Source organism: Globicephala melas, chromosome 3 (assembly GCF_963455315.2).
Source record: "Globicephala melas chromosome 3, mGloMel1.2, whole genome shotgun sequence".
Lineage (NCBI taxonomy): Eukaryota > Metazoa > Chordata > Mammalia > Artiodactyla > Delphinidae > Globicephala > Globicephala melas.
In genome coordinates, this window is record NC_083316.1 from 26724102 (window position 1) to 26743567 (window position 19466).

Sequence of the window (19466 nt, forward strand, 5' to 3'; positions counted from 1 at the left end):
TATCAAATATATTTTATCTGTACTTTTAATAAATTTCCTAGTATTGAGCCATTATAGTATTCTTGGAATTAAGCATAGTTTGTCATGATTTTTTTAGATGTATTGCTGATTTTAACTTTTTAGTGTTTTATTTACGATTTTTGAATCTATACTCATGAGATTAGACAGTTTTCTTGCATTCAGGTGGTATTGTCAGATTTTAATATCAGGTTAATATTAGCTTTATAAAATTAATTGGGACACTTTCCATTGTTTTTATGCTCTAGAACAGTTTATATACCATAAGAATATTCCTTGAAACAATTCAACTCTCGATCTGGACCTAACTTCTTTTCAGAGGTAATTTTTGGAAAATTGAAAAACAAATCTATTTTGAAATAATTTTAGATGTACAGAGAACTTTAAAAAAAATAGAGTTTGTGTATACTTTTTGCCCAGATTCCTCTAATGTTAACAATTTAAATGGCCATAGTACAATTATCAAAATAAGAAAATTAACATTAGTACAATACTACTGACTAAACTACAGGCTTTATTTGAAATTTACTACGTTTCCTCCGAATGCTCTTTTTCTGTTCCAGGATCCAATCTATTTAGTTGTGTGTCTTCTTTTTGTTTGTTTGTTTGTTTTTTTTGCAGTGCGCGGGCCTCTCACAGTTGTGGCCTCTCCCGTTGCGGAGCATAGGCTCCGGATGCGCAGGCTCAGCAGCCATGGCTCATGGGCCCAGCCGCTCCGCGGCATGTGGGATCCTCCCGGACCGGGGCACGAACCCGCGTCCCCTGCATGGGCAGGCGGACTCTCAACCACTGCGCCACTAGGGAAGCCCAGTTGTGTGTCTTCTTAATCTTCTCTAGTCTGTGATAGTTCTTCAACCTTTCCTTGTTATTTATGACCTGACACTTTGGATAAGTCTGTTATTTTGTAGAATGTCTCTCAATTTGGATTTATCTGGTGTTTTCAAATGATAAGTTGAGTTTACACATTTTTGGCAAGAATACTACAAAAGTGGTGCTGTATCCTTCTCAGTGCAAAATACGAGTGCATAAGAAGTCATGTATATGTATATACATAGGTATATGACTTACTATTGGCTTTATGTACGTATGACTTATTGTTGGTGATTTTTGGGACAACTTTTTAAAACTTATTTTTCCATTAGTTCAGTTTTTCTGCTTCTTGAAAACTGAATTGCATGGAGTTATACAATGTGCTCTGATACAATCTACTAAATCCTTGGTTTTTCTTTTTTCAAATTTTTAAAAATTTATTTATTTTATTTTTTAAAACTTTTTACTTTATATTGCAGTATAGTTGATTAACAATGTTGTGATAATTTCAGGTGTACAGCAAAGTGATTCAGTTATACATATACACGTGCCTATTCTTTTTCAAATTCTTTTCCCATTTAGGTTGTTACATAATATTGAGCAGAGTTCCCTGTGCTATACAGTAGGTCCTTGTTGGTTATACATTTTAAATATAGCGGTGCGTGCATGACAATCCCAAACTCGGTAACTATCCCTTCCCCCGACCCTTTCTTTCTGGTAACCATAAGTTCGTTCTCTAAGTCTGTGAGTCTGTTTCTGTTTTGTAAATAAGTTCATTTGTATCATTTCTTTTTAGATTCTGCATATAAGTGACATCATATGATATTTCTCTTTCTCTGTCTGACTTACTTCACTCAGTATGACAATCTCTAGGTCCATCCATGTTGCCGCAAATGGTATTATTTCATCCTTTTTAATGAATGAGTAATATGCCATTGTATATATGTGCCATATCTTCTTTATCCATTCCTCTGTCGATGGATATTTAGGTTGCTTCCATGTCTTGGCTATTGTAAACAGTGCTGCAATGAACATTGGGGTGCATGTATCCTTTCAGACCATGTTTTTCTCTGTATATGTGCCCAGGAGTGGGATAGAGGGATCATATGGTAGTCCTATTTTTAGTTTTTTAAGGAACCTCCATACTGTTCTCCACAGTGGCTGTACCAATTTACATTCCCACCAATGGTGTGGGAGGGTTCCCTTCTCTTCACGCACTCTCCAGCATTTATTTTTTGTAGATTTTTTGATGATAGCTGTTTTGACTGGTGTGAGGTGATATCTCACTGTAGTTTTGATTTGCATTTCTCTAGTAATTAGCGATGTTGAACGTCTTTTCATGTGCCTCTTGCCCATCTATATGTCTTCTTTGGAGAAATGTCTATTTAGGTCTTCTGCCCATGTTTTGATTGGGTTGTTTGTTTTGATGATATTAAGCCACTTGAGCTGTTTGTAAATTTTGGAGACTAATCCCTTGTTGGTCACATCATTTGCAAATATTTTCTCCCAATCTGTGGGTTGTCTTTTTGTTTTATTTATGGTTTCCTTTGCTGTGCAAAAGCTTTTGAGTTAAATTAGGTCCCATTTGTTTATTTTTGTTTTTATTTCCATTACTCTGGGAGACAGATCAGAAAAAATCTTGCTGCAGTTTATGTCAGAGAGTGTTCTGCCTATGTTTTCTCTAAGAATTTTATAGTGTTCAGTCTTACATTTAGGTCTTTAATCCATTTTGAGCTTATTTTTGTGTATGGTGTTAAAGAGTGTTCTAATTTCATTTTTTTTACATGTAGCTGTCCAGTTTTCCCAGCACCATTTATTAAAGAGACTGTCTTGCCCCCATTGTATAGTCTTGACTTCTTTGTTGTAGATTAATTGACCATAGGAGTGTGGGGTTATTTCTGGGCTTTCTATCCTATGCCATTGATCTATATTTCTATTTTTGTGCCAGTACCATACTGTTTTTTTAAAAAATTTATTTATTTTTGGCTGCATTGGTTCTTCGTTGCTGTGCGTGGGCTTTCTCTATTGTGGTGAGTTGGGGCTACTCTTCGTTGCAGTGTGCAGGTTTCTGATCACGGTGGCTTCTTTTGTTGTGGAGCATGGGCTCTAGGCTCACGGGCTCAGTAGTTGTGACTTGCAGGCTATAGAGCACAGGCTCAGTTGTGGCGCATGGGCTTAGTTGCTCCACGGTATGTGGGATCTTCCCGGACCAGGGCTCGAACCCGTGTCCCCTGTATTGGCAGGCGGATTCTTAATGACTGTGCCACCAGGGAAGCCCAGTACCATACTGTTTTGATGACTATAGCTTTGTAATATAGTCTGAAGTCAGGAAGCCTGATTCCTCCAGCTCCATTTTCTTTCTCAAGATTGCTTTAGCTGTTCAGGGTCTTTTGTGTCTCCATAAACATTTTAACATTTTTTTGTTCTAGTTCTGTGAAAAATGCTATTGGTAATTTGATAGGGATTGCATTGAATCTGCAGACTCCCTTGGGTAGTATCGTCATTTTGACAGTATGGATTCTTCCAATCCAAGAACATGGTATATCTTTCCATCTGTTTGTGTCTTCTTTGATTTCTTTCATCAGCATCTTATAGTTTTCAGAGTTCAGGTCTTTTGTCACCTTAGGTAGGTTTATTCCTAAGTATTTTATTCTTTTTGATGTGATGGTAAGTGGGATTGTTTCTTGAATTTCTCTTTCTGATCTTTTGTTGTTAGTGTATAGGAATGCAACAGATTTCTGTGTATTAATTAATTTTGTAACCTGCAAATTTACCAAATTCATTGATGAGCTCTAGTAGTTTTCTGGTACCATCTTTGGGATTTTCTACATATAGTATCATGTCATCTGCAAACAGTGACAGTTTAACTTTTCTTTTCCAATTTGGATTCCTTTTATTTCTTTTTCTTCTCTGATTGCCATAGCTAGGACTTCCAAAATTATGTTGAATAAAAGTAGCAAGAGTGGACATCCTTGTCTTGTTCCTGATCTTAGAGGAAATGCTTTCAGCTTTTCTCCATTGAGTATGATATTAACTGTAGTTTTGTCATATATGGCTTTTATTATGTTGAGGTATATTCCCTCTGTGCCCGCTTTCTATAGAGTTTTTATCATAAATGGGGCTGGATTTTGTCAAAAACTTTTTCTGCATCTATTGCGATGCTCATATGGTTTTTATTCTTCAATTTGTTGATGTGGTGTATCACACTGATTGATTTGTGGATTTTGAAAAATCCTTGCATCCCTGGGATAAATCCCACTTGATCATGGTATATGATCCTTTTAGTGTATTGTTGGATTCAGATGGCTAGTATTTTGTTGAGGATTTTTGCATCTATGTTCATCAGTGATATTGGCCTGTAATTTTCTTTTTTTGTGACATTTTTGTCTGGTTTTGGTATCAGGGTGATGGTGAGCTCATAGAATGAGTTTGGGAGTTTTCCTTCCCCTGCAATTTTTTGGAACAGTTTCAGAAGGATAGGTATTAGCTCTTCTTTAAATGTTTGATAGAATTCGCCTGTGAAGCCATCAGGTCCTGGGCTTTTGTTTGTTGGGAGTTTTTAAATAACAGTTTCAATTTCAGTGCTTGTGACTGGTCTGGTCATATTTCTGTTCTTCCTGGTTCAGTCTTGGGAGATTGTACCTTTCTTAGAATTTGTCCATTTCTTCCATGTTGTCCATTTTATTGGCATACAGTTGCTTACAGTAGTGTCTCATGATCCTTTGTATTTCTGTGGTGTCAGGGTTTTTCTGATTATATCCCCTTTCTTTTCCCTTTTACAGCCTGGTTGCTTAGGCTTTGCGCTCGGCTGTCAGCCTGCCTGAGAGTCTGTGCCATGTACTAGCTCTTGGCAAACTGACATAACCCTGCCCTTCCCCTGCAAGTCTTAGTTTCTTCTAATGATAATAATAGTACTTATCTCATGGCATCAGGCTGAGTAATAACTGAGGTGGTGTATGTGAGAGAAACAGAAAACTGCTTGGAACATGATGAGTGCTTAGTAAATGTTCACTATATTTACTATTAATTTTAGTTTACTTTGACCATTACGTATAGTACTTTAAAAGTGATAAGTTTGTACATTTTCTTGTGGTGCAGTTATATAGCTTGATTTAGGCCATACTTTTTTTGTGTGTGTGTGGTATGTGGGCCTCTCACTGTTGTGGCCTCTCCCGTTGCGGAGCACAGGCTCCGGACGCGCAGGCTCAGCGGCCATGGCTCACGGGCCCAGCCGCTCTGTGGCATGTGGGATCTTCCCGGACCGGGGCACAAACCCGTGTCCCCTGCATCGGCAGGTGGACTCTCAACCACTGCACCACCAGGGAAGCCCTAGGCCATACATTTTTTTGTTACCAAATTAGTCAACTTTTATCTAGTACATCCTAAGGACCTGGGTGCATTAGGAATTATATCTGCCTGCAAATAACCAAGACTTCCAGCTATAGTAATTTAAACAAATGTAGAGGTTTATTCTCTCAACTGTAAGAAGTGCAGAGGTGGGCAGTCCGGGGCAGAATGATGGTTCCATAATGTCATCAGGGACCCAAGCTTCTTCTTGTTTTCTACTCCCTCAATCCTAGTGAATGGCATCCATCCTCAAGATCATGAGATAGTGGCTAGGATTCCAGGGATTGTGTCTTAATTCTAGGCAAGACAGAAGGGGAAAGATGAGAGGCAAAAAGAGATCCTTTTCAGTTGACTCAGTTCTGTTTGAAGGGCTCTCTGGAAGCCCCACTCATTAACTTTCGCTTACGTATCATTTGCTACCCGTGGTTGGGAGGGGGGCCAGGAAATGTGTGCTTTTAGCTGGGCTCACTGCTACCCCACATCAATTCAGGAATCTGTTACTAAGGGAGTAACAGAGAGAATGGATGGGAGAATGGATGTAGGGAGGTTTGCCGCAGACCCTGAAGCACTTTTCCTCTTCAGAGTAGAAGCAGTAAATAGAATCTTATGGCAGGCACAGTGACCTAGACCAAGGTTCTGGTGTCTGTCACTCATAAAGGACTTTCTCTGAGATTTTTATACTCTAAGAATCAGATATATTATCCTGAAAATTTCTCCAACATCCTCTTCTCCCTGTGCTTCCTCACATCAAAGTCTACACCAGTTCTAGAAGAAGGTTCTGTTTTAAATAATACTTGAGATTGGTTTTTTAAGAAAACATATTGATAGCGTGTCCATATTTACTGATTATTAGATTGTCTTGGTGAGCACTCAGAAAAATTCTCAGATCTGCCCCAATTATATTGTTACAGGAGTTCTGAATGTATTATGAGGGAATTCAAGTGATGGAAAATAAGATTGAAAGGATAGGTTTTAAAAAAATCCAGAGTGAAGATGATATATATCGCGCTGCAGGGTTTTGAATAGCACCTGTTGGCATTTTCATTCGCTGGCATTATGTTCTTTGGATGTAAGTTAGGTGGAAAGTCATTTGCGCAATCTTGTCTGGGACTGTAAGGTTATTGTAGAGCTTTCCTGACTTCCTGAGAACACAGAAGCACTCAGTAAGGTGAGGATGGGAGAATTCCAGGGCTGGTCATGCACATAAATTACTTGACTCGCTAAAAGTAGAAAAATGGCAGAAAAACTGGGGAAGGGTTGGATTTATATTTTGCTATTAAAGTGATATATTCCTGTTATAGTCAGTTTAGGGTAATGAGAAAAGAGAAGGAATTCTCACACAGTCTTTCAACTGTAAGAGTTGTTAAACCACGTTTAGACAATTCTTCCTCTGATCTTTCTTCCTCTGTTACTTTTATTTTTAACATTCTTGTCCTCCACTGAACTTGAAGTTTTAAATCTTAGAACACACCAAACTTTGATGAGATGAATGAAGAGCAGGCACCGCACTGGAGTTTGGAGGCTGGCTTGCGTTTGAATCCTGCTTCTACTTATTAACCAAGTGACTTCGGGCATGTTAATCTCCTTGAGCGTCAGTTTCCTTATCTGTAAGATGGGGATCATACTTAAATATTCCTCACAGAGTTTTCATTAGGATTAAAAAATGAAATGCTCCAGGCAAAGCCATTCACAATGGCATCGCTCAGTAAGTGGTGCTGTTATCACTGATGGGAGAATCTGGACCAGCCTCGCTCAAGGCAAGCAGGTAACTCCTGGGTATTTGGAGAGGTTGGGGTGAGGCAGGGTGGCCAATCCTTTTGTCTCACTTAATTGGCTTCCAGAGGGCAAGAGCCACGTACTCTGCAGCCAGCCCAGGTGTACTCCAGGCATCATTTTTTGGATGTAGTCTGTGATGTCTCAGCTCCGTCATTCAGCGCACACTTACCGAAGGCTTTCTATGTGCTGGGTCCTCGGTAAGTACTGAGAGCTACAGGATGACACAGTTATCCCAGTACTGCGGCTCTCACCAGCTCCCTGGCCGCAGGATTGCCAAGCACAGGGCTTGGTGCTGAACAGGTTATTTCCTCTTTCACAAATATTCTGTACCCTTCTCACTCTAAATGCAAGCTTGGGGCTCCATGATGTTTAAAACCAAACCAAACAAAGAAAGCAAATTCACTTTCCCTTATTCCTGAAGCAACTGCAAGCATCACCTTCTCTGCCCTACTTCTCATTAGCCGACTTCTTTCTCCTCTTCTTAATCCCTTGTTCAGGACCATTGTAAGAGTATGACAACAAGACCCACCACTCCTCTGAGAGTGTTAGGTCGCCGCTGACCTTCTCATCACCAAAGCCATCAGCCTTAGTGCAGACCGTGCCTACATGCCTCTAAAGCAGTGTTGTCCAGGGGAACTTTCTATGATGCTGGCTGTGTCCTACTGTGTTGCCCAGTACAGGAGCCACTGGCCACATGTGACTATTGCACATTTAAAATGTGGCCAGTGCGAGTGAGAAACTGAAATTTTATTTAATCTTGAGTAATTGAAATGTAAGCAGTCACCCATGGAGCTAGTGGCTGCTACAGTAGAGCTATATACAGCTCTAGTCCTTGCCGTACTGTTTCCGCCCATTTCTTTCCGGAAACCCTGTTTTTCTTAGCTTTGGTGGTACAGCATTCTTCGGGCTTTCTCTTAGCTCTTCTGTCTCCTTTTAGTCCTTTGCCCACTAAAAACAGCGTCCCCAAAGTGTGTGTGCTCACCCTCCGCCCTCTGCTTCTGGGTACTAAGTATAAGACATATGGACGTGACAGCCAGCATCCTCTCTAGCCCTCACTTCTCTTGCTGGCTTCAGACCCCTCTTTCCAACCCCAGCCTGGTGCTGCCCCTTGGGTGCTCTGTAGTCAGTCACCTTGGATTGACCATGACCCTAACTGAAATCACTGTCATTTCTGTGTCCACGTAACCCCTCCTCCTCCCTCTGGCTCTGCTATCTCTTCTGACAACCATTTGCTTTTCCCCTCTGGCATCACTGGTGACGCGCGTCCCTCTCGGCTGTCGTTCACTCCCTCACTCTTGTAGAGTCTTCAGATTCCTCTTGCACAGCCCTCTGCATTCATTCTCAAGGGCCCTCCCTCTTTTTATGATTATAAAAGCAGTAAATATACTGCTGAAAATTTGCTAAAGTCAGAGAAACACATAAAAAAAGAAAAGAAAAGAAAAGATGCCTGTAATTCTAACCACCTGGAGAGCCATGTTCAATTTTTTGGGGGGTGTGACTTCCCACATATAACCTCTGGTAACCCCTCGCCTGGGTTACTGTGGCTGTGAACCCTCAGCGTCTCCCAGTCTAATCCATTGCTATTTCCCAAGGCATGAGTCTGATCATGTCATTCTTCTGTTCCGCTCGTAGATCTCCAGAGGCACCCAGTGTCTGCTGAATTAAACTTGTCCCCACTGATGGGGCATCATGCCAAGCCGACCTCTGCTTTTCCTGGGGTTCAGTGGCCCTGAGAGGTTACTGACACAGTACAATAAGAAACACACACAAAGCGGGAAGTCATAGTATCGGTTATGGTTGTGACTAGATATCTATTTAGTTTGGCTTACATTTACTAAGCACTTTTGTTTCCACTCTTCTTTCTTTCTTTTTTAAAATTTTTGTTTGTTTTTATTTTTTGGCCGTGCCACACGGTAGTGTGGGATCTTAGTTCCTCGACCAGGGATTCAAACCCATGCCCCCTGACCACTGGACCGCCAGGGAAGTCCCTTCTTTTTTTCTAGAAAACGAAACCCCAAGATCATTACCTTTTAGATTGTGGTAGACAGATTTATTGTACTGTATTTCACTTCTTTCAAGATTAAAAAAAAAAGTTTTTTCCATATTCGTAACTAAGATAGTTGCTGTTTCCAGTTCTATGTGAATTACACAGCATAATACCCTATAGGGTTATTTCCTTTCTTGTGCCTGGAGGGTTCTCTTACTCAAAGCCGAGAAACTCTGACCCTCATTGCCTAAGAAACACCATTCCTGCTGATTCTTGATACCTCGAGTCAATTAAAAAAGAATCAATACACGTGGATTGCACACCTAGAAGAAATGGGTTCCTTCATGGGTTGAAGATGGACATTCTTAGAATTTGGGGTCTTGCTGGCAAATGGATTTGGCCTCTTGACAGAAGGCTGCGTTGTCCATGTCTTCAGCACCCAGAGGGGTTGGCCCTGGCGGATGACAGTGTCACACAGCTCACTTGCCCTCTGAGCAAGCGCCGGCATAGCTGTGGCCTCCCTGGGGTTTGGGAGGTTTCATAGTGGAGGAGGAGGACTTCATCAAGTTTTGTTCAGTGGCTTGAAATTTACTCTTGTGCTCATTGCGAATGGATCGAGCCCTTAATGAATTCTGTCCTTGACTCTGTCTTATTTATCTTTTAACAGCTCCCTGGCACATACTAAGCAATTAATAAATGGCTGCTATTTTTAGGATTATGATTAAACAGATGCCTCCACAAACAAATTCTTCGTCTCTGCCTTTTCTCATGCTCCAGACAGAGGTTCCCAGCTGCCCACTGGATGTCATGCACATTTGCACCTCTGCCCGTGCCGTAGATTCTGCCAAGCATGCTTTTCCATCCCCTTCTCCTCTTATTAAAATCTTATTCACACATTTAGGGCCAGGCTGATGCCTCCTCCTGGCATGAAATTTCCCTCTTTGGAGCTGGTTACCTCTTCCTCTGTACTCTGCGTGGTTTCCATGTACCACCGCCCGCCCCGCATAGTAAGCTAACTGTTACCCTGTAATGACTTCAGGTGTTTACATGCCCATCTCTAAATTCCCCTCTTGAAGTGGTGGAGACTGTTCAAAACATTTATGGTGCCCACTGTGCTGGCTGTCACAGAAACTTGCACGTAGTTCAGTTAATCCATGTTTGTCTGATTTAAGCTATGATAGAAATTCCAAAACCACCAGCTCCTAACTGAACTTTTTCTGTAAGAGTAGCGCAAGGGCCATGGAGCCCTGGCTGCACATTCCAGAAGCATCTTCTCTTAGCCGCTGGGCTCTGGGCATCTGCACTGGACTCTGGGCTCAGGGCAAACAAATGACTGTGATGTTGGACTCCAGCTGGTTGAATGCCTTGTTGTATTTGCAGGGATCTCAAGAACTCATAATGATAATTCACAGAATTATTATTATTATGGTCAAAAGTTAGAGGTCCATGTTTCCTTTTGGGGTCCTGCAAGCCACATGTTTTCTCAAAAATGAAATAAGAAAGAGAAGAGGAATGATTCTTATCCATGTAATTTGCCTTTGCTTTTGTGAAAGGGAGAGCTGTGAAGCAGCGGGGTACCCAGCTTCTGAATGCCTCAGTTTCCTCATCTGTAAAATAGAGAGGATAATTGTACCCACAGTCACGGGATCTTGTGAGGATTAAATGAGTTTATAAATATAAAGTGTTCAATAACTAAGCTTTTACTATAATATATATATATACATATATATATATACACTCAATAAATGTTAGCAATTTTTATTTTATTACTATTGATGCACAGATCGACTTGTCCAATAAATAATCTTTTTGATGTTGCCAGCACTAGAGAGATATAAATCCTCAAGTTCACCTAAGCTACTTTTCAGTCTGAAGAGATTCGAGAAACATTTCAAGAAATATCAATAATCTCAAACCTTTTTTTTTTTTTTTTGCGGTACGCGGTCCTCTCACTGTTGGGGTCTCTCCCGTTGCGGAGCACAGGCTCCGGACGCGCAAGCTCAGCGGCCATGACTCACGGGCCTAGCCGCTCGGCGGCATGTGGGATCTTCCCTGACCGGGGCACGAACCTGCGTCCCCTGCATCAGCAGGCGGACTCTCAACCACTGCGCCACCAGGGAAGCCCTCAAACCTTTTCCTTTTAGCACCAACTTTATAATACTCGTGTTGTCGTACATAGCCATCCCTGCCTTCCACATCTACATAGTGTCGGGTTTACTGTAGCGCAGTAACATCTTGGTTGACCTCCACAGTTGATTAAAAAATATTAAAAACTAAGTGTGAATGGAAAGGAATAGACCTACTGCTTACTCCTGCAGTGCTGCAATTCTTGGGGGCTGAAAATTAGTTACAGGGTTATTATAAGGCAATGAACACAACAGTGCTTTTGTTTCTGCCTCACATTTCAAAGGAACACGTGTTCTTCTCCTTTGAGGATCTTGACATTGTCACTTTCTATCCAAGTGCAAAACTGTGACAATACCTCCTGCCCCAGCCACCAAAAGAAACATGTAGAGACACTTCGCAGTTGGAAAGGGAGAATGGCCCCTTTATGGTGACTGGCTTGGAATTGTAAATATTTTTCCTTCTCCCGTAGGAGATGGCTCATGGAAGAGAGGAGACAAACACGACTTTGAAGCTAAGCAGGCGTACTCATCCCTCCAAACAATCACTCTACTGAGGACAGTGAAACCTGAGTTTGAGAAGTTTTCCATGGAGGTGAAAAGTTCTGTTGAGAAGCAAGGGCTCAGTGAGGAGGATTACGTAAGTAACTGATTATGAGTCTAGACCTTCGCATCCTGAAAACAGTCTTCGAATTAAATCAGGTGTGATAAAGCGTCCTGTTCTGAACCATTCCTAGGTTCTCGTCTGAATGTCACTCTTGCTTCCTGTGTTTTTTTTTTTTTTTTTTTTCTGGCCAGCTCTCCTCCCTCCTCCCCACCAGGCGCCCATCACCCCACGCTTCACTTACACTTTGCCCGCTGCTGAAGGAAGGGAAATTGCTTTCTGTGGGTACTTGTGGTCATGCTGAGCAGAGATCTGGAGACTTCCATCACCTATTCTGCTAGGAGCGTGTTGGGGGAGAAGACGGATGAAGGATTGCCAAAGTTTTGCATGCCTGATTTTTCCAGAGCTTGGTGAGGAAGGTATTTTGGATTTTAGAAGGCTCCTTCTTTTGGCAATCTGTCTTAGCTTCGTGGCCAGTCTGCTTCTCTCTTTTGTGGCCGTGTTGTCGCCTCCTTCTGCTGCAGGCTGTTCCCTACTGAAGTATTCCAGAGTGTCGCACACCATTAGTGAGGTTGTTACTCATGCCTCTTCCAAGAGTGGACTGGAGTCAGGAGCTCAGGCCAGGCTCAGGATTAAGTAGAGGGACACCTAGCTGTGTGATCTGGGGCAGATTCCTCAGTCTCCCTCATTCAGATGAGGATGGGAGGGTTACAGATAATCTAGCTGAAGTCTTTAGCACTGTCAGGTCAAAAAGTTGGAACTCAACGAATGGTGCCTCTTTTGTACTATTGTTATAAGATCATGCCTATCTTTATAGGAATTTGCTACCAAATGACATACAAAGTGTCTTATAAACATGCATTAATGTCTTAAATGCGATTTATATATTATACACGTATCGTTTAAAATACCTTTTGACTTTCTAAATTAACACTGTCTTCTAGATATGTAATGTGAGCCACAAATGTAATTAAAAAGTTTTTAGTAGCCACATTAGAAAAAGTTAAAAAAAAAGATGAAATTAATTTTAATAATACATTTTATTTCACTTAAATAGAAAAAAATCATTTCAACATTTAATCAGTGTAAAATTATGACTGAGATTGTATATATTTTTTTCTTGTATGAAGTCTTTGAAATCCAGTGTGTATTTTACCCTTACAGAGTATCTTAATTCAGTTCAAGTGCTCCGTAGCAATAAGTGGCCAGTGGCTGTCATGTTGGACAGGGTGTTCTTAATTATGAAAGAAGTAGAGCCCAATTTGCAGAAACCTATGATAGTGTTGTCATCATCCGAATCTTTTGCCTCAGGAATGTGAAAGGACACAAAGGACATTGTAGTTCTCTTCAGTAGTTCTGCCAGAGGTGGCCTGTGTCAATATTGAAAACATCCAAGTCTTATACCTGTGCCACTGTATGTTACTTTACTTTACTGGGTTCATATTAATTTTCTGGTTTAAAAACTCAGAAATGGTGTCCTTTTGTCTAACCTCTTTCCTAAGGTTGTTGAAGTTCAAGTATTTCAGTACAGGTCGCCCAACATGATGATACTTAGTGGGCAAAAGTTGGCATTCCATTGCACCATCAGGTACATCTTCTTGGTCATTAGTTATCCTGTGTTCAGAATGTTAAATCTTATTTTAATGGTAGTCTAGGCAAAATCTCCCTGGAAGGTGTACCTACTCCAGAGATCCATAACACATTCCAAATCCAATACTGCTGCTTTAGAGATTATTTGTAGTTGTAGATTACAATATCGCTTCCCTCTGATGGTGGGATCATTAAAACGGATTTTATACATAAATAAAAATGATAATGTAGAAATTGGAGCTCCTCATAATGACTTATTCTGTCTTTCGTAGTTATGTGTGTTTTAGCTGTGCTCTTTTGAGTGCCACTGCAGCCGTTTATCAGGTTAGTTTAGACAGGTGGTTGTGGTGAGTATCGTGGAAGAGGGAGATACGGGGCCTCGCGGAGGCTAGAGCTTGATCTCCTGCAGCGGGAGATGCTGGAGCGGAGTAACAAGGCTTGGTGGTCTTCATCCTAAGCCTCAGCTCTTTCCTCATTCTTGCTGCTTCTCATGGGTTGAGACAACTCATGGGTTGTCTCATCTACTTAGAATTTCTGTTAGTGACACCCATCGTGAGCTCTTCAGTCCTTGTTACTGGATCTCAAATCCAGCAACTTGGGTGGACTCTATTCTAAAGTTTTACCATGCATTTTCTAAACAACCACAAGACCTGTGAACAGTAACAGTTTTGTTTCTTTTCAGTTCTTCTTTTAAGTATGCTTAATCAAGAGATATTTAATTACATTGTCTATTAAATTAAGTATAATTAATTAAATTAAAACTTTTAATGATACTGGCTAGGATCCCAATACAGTATTGAATATAAGTAGTGGTAGTGGGCATCCGTGCCTTGTTCTGAACTTTAAAGTGAACAGCATGTAACAGATTTCATATCTGTTCACATCACCATTTAAGTGTGATGTTTACTGTGGGGTTTTGGGGAAAGAGTCTTTATTAGATGTGGAAGTTCTCTTTTATTTGTTTTTATTTGTTGGTGAGGTTCTGTTCTGGCAAAATGATACCCTTTATTAGGATAACTGAAACAAAAATAGCACAGAAAACATAAAGATTCACATAATGTAGATTAGGAAAGGATCTGGACACAGGTTTTTTCTTAATTGGAGTATAGCTGATTTACAATGTTGTGTTAATTTCTGCTGTACAGCAAAGTGATTCAGTTATACATATATATATATTCTTTTTCATGTTCTTTTCCATTATGGTTTATCACAGGATATTGAATATAGTTCCCTGTGCCATACAGTAAGACCTTGTTGTTTATCCATCTTATATATACTAGTTTGCATCTGCTAACCCCAAACTCCCACTCCATCCCTCCCCCACCCCCCTCCCCCTTGGCAACCACATTTCTGTTCTCTATGTCAGGACACAGCTTTTGATTGTAGGCATTGTAAACTAAATGATATCCTTGACCCCATGTCATGTATGCTAGTATCACAGTCATCAGACTAGCATGTGGTTGGCGTCTTTGGAAAGCTTGGGATCTTCTCAAGATGCAAAAATTTGGAGCTTAAAAAATTTTATAAGGCTATACTGAAACATTAGAAGGATGGAATGGCAATGGTATTTTTTAATAAAATTATTATTATATATTTTAAATTTACCAAATTTTGTTATTAATGTTGCTTTGTTTCTCCCCCTCTCTTGTTCTCTCTCTCCTTCTCTCTTTCTCCCTACCTTCCTCTCCAATTCTTGCCTTCTCTTTTTTTAAAGTGACTTTTTAACTGAGATGAGTGCAAATTTACATGCAGTTTTTTTTTTTTTTTTTTTTTTTGTGTGTGGTATGCGGGCCTCTCACTGTCGTGGCCTCTCCCGTTGCTGAGCACAGGCTCCGGACGCGCAGGCTCAGCGGCCATGGCTCACGGGCCCAGCCGCTCCGCGGCATGTGGGATCTTCCCGGACCGGGGCACGAACCCGTGTCCCCTGCATCGGCAGGCAGACTCTCAACCACTGCGCCACCAGGGAAGCCCACATGCAGTTTTAAGATGCAATATGGAGACATTCCTCGTATATAGTGCCTAGTTTTCCCCAGTGGTAACATTTTGGAAAACTATATGTAAGATCACAACCAGGATATTGACACTGATACAATGCACTAATTTTACTCACATTTCCTCAATTTTGTTTGTACTTATGTGTGTATGTGCATGTGTGTGGGTATTCAGTTCTGTGGAATTTTATCACCTGTGTAGGTTGGGGTGTTTGAATATTATCAAATGCGTTTTCTATATCTATTGAAATAATCAGATTTTTTTCTTTATTCTGTTATAATGTGGTGAGTTGCATTACCAGGCTTTTCCCCCTGAACCCCAGTTTTATTGAGATATAACTGACATATAACATTGTATAAGTGTAAGTACAACATAAGGATTTGATATTTGTATATATTGAGAAATGATCATCACAATAAGTTTGGTTAACATTGATCATCTCACATAGTTACAAACAAATTTTTTTTCTGGTGATGAGAACTATAAAAATCTACTATCTTAGTAACTTTCAAATATACAATACAGTATTGTTGACTATGGTCATTTTGCTGTACATCTCATCCCTGGAATGTATTGATATTTATCTTATAATTGGACATTTGTATCTTTGAACCACCTTCATTACTAGAGTTTTCTAACTTTAATAATCTCTGCACTCCTGGAATAACTCTGCTCTCTCTCTATACCAAGTCTTAAACTCCTCTATTTCCCAGTTCATATCTTGGAGAATATAATTGTGGTCAAACCTGTACAAGTTTGCCTTGGTGGAGATTTCCATGCTGGGTGGTCTCAAAGGCTATTGGCAGCCTGTAGATTAGGCTCTCTAGGTTGGAAGTCCACTCCTGTGTCACTCATCTCTGGTGGGTAGTTGGGCGGGTACACGTGTGCGATGCGATGGAAAATAGGATTGCTTAGGGCTGGGCTATCATTGGGGCTCTGGGTGTTGCACGTACTGTAATTGTCTCATTATTACCACATGTATCTAGGACAGCGTCTCCGCCATTCCTTTGAGTACTATAATAGTATTTTTAAAAGTATATTTGTCCTTTTACTAGTGAACCTGGTGGAAACCTTATCTATTCTGATGCATCATCTTTTAATAGGGCCCATTATATTGGGAGATGGTATAGCCTGATGGTGAAGTGTGCAGGCGTGGGGTTTCACAGACCTAGCTCTGCGTCTTACTGTTTTGGTCTTGAGCATGTTTCTGAAACTGTGCCTTAGTTTACTGACTCTAAAATGGGGCTAAATAATTTTTAACTGACAAGGTCACTGAAAGAACTCAAGCATTGTATATAAATAATATTGAACACAATGCCAAGCACTAAGTAAATATTCAATACATGGTAGCCATGGTTTCTCTACTTTTGTTTCTCATATTCCAGGCCAACGTAACCAATGTTTATAAGGCTTCTGCATGTCAGCGTTCTCCCCAGCACCCCTGCTCATCCTTCAGAAGTTAACTCAAATACCACTCCCTCAGGATGTTTTTTCCTGACACTCCAGACGAGTCTCACACACTCCGCTCCTTTCTATCATAGCATGCCTCTCTGGTTGTAACCACATGTCTATGTGTGGGATTTTTTTAAGTTAACGTTGGCCTCTTTTGCCAGACAGTAAGTTCCATGAGAGCAGCAACCATGTCTGTTTCCGTTCACTCTTGCATCCCCCTTACTGTATGCTCGGCACATAGGATGCAGCCGATAAATGTAATCTATTATTATTATGCTTATTATTTGGGGTTATTACTGGACCAGAAGACATCAAATCCAAGCCCCTTCCTGTACAGTGGTGAAAACTGAGGCCCAGGGAGGTGAGGTGACTTTTCCAAATGTAACCGCTATATTGCAGTCAGTACAACAATGCTGGGTGGTGACAGAGTCCTGTGCTTAGACCTTACCAGGTACACAAAGCCAGGAGTTCAGATCCACTTATACTGTGGGAGATGGTACTGGGGGGTAGTAATTGGTTTTTACAGTGGGGATTCTGAAGACCTTCTAGTGGGCGGCATCAGAAATCTGAAGTTAGAAGTAAAGCCCCACTGGAGAGGCCACTGATATCTATCAGTGGGACTCCCAGCGTGGCTCAGACAAGTGCTTGCCAAGTGTCTGTCTAGTCTCCTCTGGTGGGGTTTTGTCTTTCAGCCAGGGTGGTCTTTACTGCCTTTCCCTTGGGCTAAGCCAGCACAAAGTCCTTCTGGAGACTCAAGCCCCACAGCAGGAACGGGAGGCGAGAGGGGCTGGGCCGACAGGAGGCCCTGCTGCGACGTCTGGGTCAGGCAGAAATGGCCCTTGTACCTTGGCCCTCTTGAGGCTTGACGGGCCTGCTTGGCCGTGACCACGGCGCTGAGGGGAAGCCTGTGCTGACTGGAGAAATCTCAGGCTCACAGGGTCCAGTAGGCGTCGATGAGGGTCCGAAGGAGGAAGATGGCCACCGACAGCAGCATGTTTTCCGGTTCTCCTGCCGAAGCAGCTGCAGCTCCTTCTCATAGTCGGAGGCTTTGTTCATCGGGCTGCTTTTCTCCTTCTCCAGAAACCTCCAGGCCTCTGAGCCCAGCTCCGCCCCGTAGAGCCTGGAGTTCACAGCCTCCAGGTCCCTCCAACGTGACAGCTTCTTCTCCAGCCCATCGATCTCTAGAGCGATGCCCAGATTCTCCAGCTTCTTTTTTTTTTTAGCGGTACGCGGGCCTCTCACTGTTGTGGCCTCTCCCATTGCTGAGCACAGGCTCCGGACGCGCCGGCTCAGCGGCCATGGCTCACGGGCCCAGACGCTCCGCGGCACGCGGGATCCTCCCGGACCGGGGCACGAACCCGTGTCCCCTGCATCGGCAGGCGGACTCTCAACCACTGCGCCACCAGGGTCTTTTTAGTCATGTTACTTGCCGGGTTCCCGGAGTCATTACTGGACGCTCTCTGGTGGTTTATATTGGGTCGCCCACATGTGCAGTGGCTCTCACCTCCAGTGTGTCTGGATGGAGCTGTTTGGCCTCTGCCACCGAATTGTTCCAATTCTAGAGCACTGGTATTTGGTTTTAGAATGCGCTGTGTGGTGGCCAAGCCAAGATTAGTTGCATCCCCTGACTCCTGGTCAGTGGCTTTCTTTATCCACTACATCAGTCTGACCTTTTTAACAACAATGTGCCCAATATGGGGACAAACCCATGACCCGAAGATTAAGTGTCTCAGGCCCTACAAGCGAGCCCGGCAGGCGGCACAGGCAGGAGCGCTTCCTTCCTTTTCCTGCCCCCTGCCTGCCCAAACACACACTTTTAACATATCAGTTTCTCTTTACTCTTTCACATACTTGACAAAGTCCGGCTAGGACTCCGTCTCCTCTCCATCTGCAGCGATCTATTCTGCCTGTTTTCTTCTGAAGTGTAAACCACCATTTCCTAAATCAGCAGATGCTGTTTATTGAGCACCCCAGGGACCATGGCTGTGAACTTGATCCTGGACCATGTAATGGTCCCATCTTGGGTGGGATCTTCATCACCTAAAAATACTTGAGCAATTACATAAATATCCACGGCCATGAGCTCTGGGAGGCTACAAGAGCTGCATTCCTGTGCCAGCACAGATTGGAAACATCATTCACTTCAGTGTCAGCACTCTGACACACTGATGGCATTCACGCAAGTCTGGACAGTTTATCTTGCAGTAGACCAAATGTGGCACATGTGTGAAAATACCCATGTTTCTAGAGAAATGAAATCAAACACGGTGGAGTGGGTTCACTTAGTTCGTTAGTAGGAGGCTCCCTCCAAATTCATCCAACTCTCCATGACCTCTTTAAGGGGATGAGGGTTTCCTGAGTTAGGGTGCATTAACTCTTTACAATTCTGTGCAAAAGTTTGTACGTAAGGGCACGTGTGTATATTTCTGGAGAGAGGGGCCAGCACCCTTCATCTGATTTTTAATGGGGTCCATGCCACAAAAAAGGTAAGAATCATTGAACTAGACCAGAGTTAGTCAGCATACCGTTTGACCAGTTACTGTCCCAAGCCCTATTTATTCCTACGGATAGGGTACAACATTGTGCAAGCAGGACTGCATTGAAAAATCACTCCCCTGGAAGAAAATGAAGAGACACCTGAATGCGCTAACATTTTTTAATCTTATATTCTAAAACCATTAGTTTTATTTCTGAGATGAAAGAGATACTAATTCATTTATTTATTCCTTCATTCTGAACTAGGGCGTCAGTCCAGTCTTTACAACTT

General features: G+C 42.0%; 1 protein-coding gene and 1 pseudogene across 2 annotated transcripts in view; one reads left to right on the plus strand and one right to left on the minus strand.

Annotated features, from left to right (window-relative positions):
- The window catches only part of NPR3 (natriuretic peptide receptor 3), a 63364-nt gene that overhangs the window by 12787 nt on the left and 31111 nt on the right, over positions 1–19466 (plus strand). For both annotated transcript variants that reach the window (XM_030843625.2, XM_030843626.2), the window contains exon 3: positions 11535–11701. In XM_030843625.2, coding sequence (XP_030699485.2) covers positions 11535–11701 — 167 coding nt within the window. The remainder of the gene's footprint in view (positions 1–11534; positions 11702–19466) is intronic.
- On the minus strand, positions 17631–17959 carry LOC115845601 (coiled-coil domain-containing protein 167-like; annotated as a pseudogene).